The 4,556-nt window shown below is 49.6% G+C and overlaps 1 protein-coding gene across 1 annotated transcript; it reads right to left on the bottom strand.

The window, feature by feature from the left end:
- Positions 1 to 691: 691 nt before the first annotated feature.
- Positions 692 to 2,104, bottom strand: LOC114504916 (germ cell-less protein-like 1). The gene has a single exon (XM_036016377.1). The coding sequence runs from the start codon at positions 2,102 to 2,104 to the stop codon at positions 692 to 694; it is 1,413 nt and encodes a 470-aa protein (XP_035872270.1).
- Between the last annotated feature and the right edge of the window lie 2,452 nt (positions 2,105 to 4,556).

Genomic DNA, 4,556 nt, shown 5'->3' with positions numbered 1-4,556 from the left:
GGTGAGAGTGTAAACAGCTTCAGCCATCATGGTAAACAGTGTGGAAGTTCGTTAAAAAAAAACTTAAAAAGATACACTTTGGTTGAAGAACAATCAACAAAAGGAAGATCATAAGTGGAGGCTGGAGGAGTTCGCAGAATGAGAGGCCATGGAAAGCAACTACCACACTCAGTGGCTGGAAACGGGAAGGGGGAGCAATTCAAATGGAGCCAGTGGTGGTGGCGGTCATGAGTGGGGTGGGGCAGGGCAGCTCTACACACACCAAGTCAAAGAGAAGTCAACACATTCCTTTAACATTTATTTAATCAAACTAAAGGCAAAGAGTTAAACTAAGAGTTGTAAAGTAGGTAGGCTCAGAGGTTCTCTGTAAAGTCAATTGGTCTTTTTTTCTCAGAAATGATGCAGGGTCAGGAAGGGGGGTCGATGTATCTTAAACCAGGAGGAGGAGTTGCCACATGAGCAGCATGAATGAGTTCTGCAGGTACTTGGGGGCTTCAAAATGCATCTTCTTCCCAGGTGCAGGTAAACAGTCTCAAGTGTTACAAGCCACAGGTCAACAAAGTCTCTGACAGTTGGTCACCAGAGATGGGCAAGGCCAGTTGATCCCAAAGAGGGAACTGCCACGTCGAGCAAGCTGGGGCTGCCTTGCCCAGGGTGAGCAGCTCAGCTCTCTGAGCTTTTGCACAGATTCTCACTCTGAGCTGCGCCCCTCTCTGGGGATGTACAGGAAGTTACAGGCCACATATATGGGGAAGACCACATCTTGGTCCTCCAGGTTCACTACCTCCAGGTCTTCATCTCTTCCCAGGGAAAGCACCTGGTATTCTGTGCTCTTCCTGAAGGTGGCTCTTCCAGTGATGTCCAAGGAAACCACACACAGGCGGAAGGCGACCTTTCTCTGCCACAGTAAGCTGATCCCGAGGCCATGGGACTTGTTCCTGGTGCTGCGCTTGAAGATGATGCGCCGATTGGCGTAGCACACCACGAGGTCCCAGTCAAAGTTGAGGATGGCCCACAGCCACCGGCACCGCCCTTCTTTCAGAAGGTGGTACCCACACCTCATGCTGTACACAGGGAAGTTGGGCACATGGATGTCGATGGGCCCAACCCCCTTGCTTTGCTTGGCCTGGACCAGGGCTAGCTGCTGGTCTTCGTATACTGGGGTCAGCCATGCGGCCGGAATCAGCGCATCCTGCTCAATGATGCGTGCTGACTGCAGGTCACAGATGATGTAGGCCAGTCGCAGATTCTGGAACACTGGCACAAATGCTCTGCCCTCCTGGGTTTCCAGGAAAGGGGTGCCTCCCGACTCCCTCTTGGACCTGGCAAGCCACAGGTTGGCGTCAGGCAATAAGGCCCTGCGGGGGCCTCTCCATCCCGGCTGCAGCTGCAAGTACATCCACTTTTTCAGCATGGCGTACACATCCATCTCCACTTCCATCACTAAGAGCTCTGAAGAGGCAATGAGCTCTTTCATGACATCCGGGCTAAGTTGTCGCAGTAATACCTCATCACTGCGGTGAGTCATCAGATTGTCCAGCAGCCACTGGAAGCACAGGGTCCTGATGTTTGGGAGGCCGTAGCTCTCAGCAGAGTGGTAGTAGCTGCATACGGTGTAGACAGTGGCAGTCTCCTTCATGACCTCCCCACACTGCCGAATCAGCTCATCCAGCTGCAGCATGCTGGCCGTGGCCAGGATGGACACAACGTGCCTGGGTGGAATGTACACGGGGCTTTGGTACAGGGAGCCTAAAACCTCGTGCAGGGCCTCACTGTCAATGTTCTCGTCAGGCATCTGCAAGTCTATGGTATTCATGGTTGCTTCCCTCCACGCACCACTGAACATGCTCGCAAAGTATCCAGACTGGCACAAGTAGGCCTTGTGCAAGTTCCACACCTCCCCTAGTGCACGGATCTGCACATCACTGCCTTCCCCTGTTAGAAAGAGTTTCTCATAAATGGAAGATGAAGTGCCTCTGGCATGCTTCCGGAGGCGCCCTTCTGTGTGAGGACTTCCTGAGTCCATCTTTCGTTTGAAGCCGCCCTGACTGGTGGAGGGTCCGGCCTCTTCATTCTCTTCCTCTACCTGGTCAATTGTTGCCATGGCTGCCCCAGTCACCTACTCCTTCTCCCCACCGGCTCCTAGCTGGTCTGGGGCATGTCTTCCCCGGCGCCGTCACGGCATCGGACTGCTTATTCCTCCCATGGCCTATATGTACCACCAAAACACGCGCCACAGACAGACCCCCTGTCACTGCGAAGCTCCCCCGGGCACAGGCTCAGCCCAGAGTGCTTGTGGGTACAGCGGACGTTACTCAACTATCCCGCCTCCCAGGAACCCACGCGAGAGCTCACGGGACCAGGAAGACCACGCTGTGTGCATGTCCTCCTGGGGTTATGACTCTGGCGCCCCCTTCATGTCCTGGAGGTTTTATATCTGCCCAGGAAGACCACGCTGCATGCATGTCCTCCTGGGGTTATGACTCTGGCGCCCCCTTCATGTCCTGGCGGTTTTATATTTGCCTTGTGGGTGCATTTCCATGTCCTTTCAAGAACACAGCTCCCATCGGCTCACCTAAATATTGCGTGAGCATTGGGGAGGGATTGTATATTTTTCCTTCATGGAAATACATGCTTCATTTATTCAGGGAATACTGATAGAGCATCCAGTGTGAGCCCGGGTTTGTGCCAGGCACTGGGAGTGTGAGGACAAGCACAACTTAGTCGGGTTCACGGTGAACCGAGTTCACGTAACAAATGACTAGAATACCCTCGGAAATTTGGTAACTCTGGGAGCATGGAGGAAGGATGTCAGGGCCGTGTCCTGGAGAGGCACTGGCACCTGAGGTAGAAGGCTGACCTTCACTCTGTGACTTTAAAAGAGACTTAAACCTCTTTCAGGCTCAGTTTCCCCAAGGACAAGGAATTAAGATGCTTCAAAGCCAGTCGATATACAAAGTTCCTCCCCGGAATGACACCTGGATGCCAGCTTTGTCCTCGGGGCACCAGGCACCGAACTTCCCTCATTAACTTCTAAGGCATTCACATCCCCCCGAGGCTGTGACCGTGGTCTGCGATAAAGGAGGTAACATCTGCCCCAGGCTTTGCTCGGCTCTTGCACTTCTCTTTGTAAATAGTGTTTCTGGTTATAAAACCATTTTAAACTCTGTGTGCCGGTGGGGGCGGGGGGGTTGTCTCCAATTCTGCTGCTTTGGGGCTTTGCTTTAAATAGATTCCGTTTAGGGAAGAGCACAAGTTCCCAGAATACCTTTCAACCTCATTTATGTTCCTCCCTCTCCACCTATTTGGACATCTTGAGTCCTCTGCTTCTTGTATTTTTGTTTCTTACAAACAACTACCCATTTCTCAATGTCTGAGATATGGTTCAAAGACCACTTTTTCTCAGACCTCCAAGGAATGGAGGCATACATCTTTCCTCAATTGTAATCCTGTTATGCCTTGATCAAACATTTATCCCCACATGGCTACAGGATTCAAGATTACCAGCACCAGGTGCCAGGCCAAGCACATAACAAATTCACAAGGAGGGAAAATGAAGAATGAATGAAATGGTTTTTCATTTGTCAAGAATGAGGAATATTAAATACTGCACGGATACTAAATGCTCTGAACAAATTTGTGTTGCTGAGGGAGTCTGACCATTTTAATGGCAAGGCAAGTGCATTGTGAAGGAAAATACAAACATCTTCTGAAGTAGTAGTATGGTTTATTGACCATACTACTCCCCCCACCAAAAAAAGCCAAAACCAAAAACCCAAAAACACGACAGCTGTGACACGGGGGAGCCTTTTAGGTCACTTGACACTGCCTGAATAGAATGTTTCCCACATTTGTACATTGCAGTATAACATTATGTTTCATTCTACATATTCTGCATGGGACTCTACAGAGGGGGTGATTAGGAAGGTCTAAGTAAAGTCTGCTATAGGAAAATATGTTGAGAGTGTACAAAAGAGAGGGATATACACAGCTTAAGGCCTCAAGCCTCCAAAAGTGATCCGCACCTATAAGAGAAAAGGTCATTCCCCAGAGGCTCTGGAATGGAGGCAAGCGGGATTCCTTGACTGTGCTGGGTGTGGGTGAGTGATGAAGGAAGCTCTGCTCTCTCAAAAGCAGATGGCTCTGAGCCACACACCCCGGGAGAACACTGAGATGAAGCATGGGTTGACATGCTTGACAAACAATAACCACATTAATTTAAAAGCAATTGCAGTTGCTATAAAATTAAATATGAAAAATTAGCTTTCCTTTTTGCAAAAGGGAAAGGTGTTTCTAATCAGTCTCAGTTGTCTCACTCAGTTCCTAATGAAACCAGAAGAGACACTGGAGCTTGTGGTGCCTGTCACTTCCCAAACCCAATAAGCATAGACAGAGATTGAATCTTTATGGGCACTTTATTCAGAAGGCTGGTGATCTGAGAAGATGGTGGGTTCACACCATGAAACAAACCGTCTTAGATTTTCTTTCCAGGTGAATGTTTTTATAATGGAATAAACAAGGTGCAGTGAGGGGCTTTGAAATTCAGGGAGAATTAG

The sequence above is a fragment of the Phyllostomus discolor genome, chromosome X (genome assembly GCF_004126475.2).
Source record: "Phyllostomus discolor isolate MPI-MPIP mPhyDis1 chromosome X, mPhyDis1.pri.v3, whole genome shotgun sequence".
Lineage (NCBI taxonomy): Eukaryota > Metazoa > Chordata > Mammalia > Chiroptera > Phyllostomidae > Phyllostomus > Phyllostomus discolor.
Note: the sequence above shows the minus strand (reverse complement) of the source record. Positions and strands in the feature narration are given on the sequence as shown.

Coding starts and splice junctions, on each gene's coding strand:
- LOC114504916 (XM_036016377.1), bottom strand. CDS start 2,104: ATGGCAACAATTGACCAGGTAGAGGAAGAGAATGAAGAGGCCGGACCC.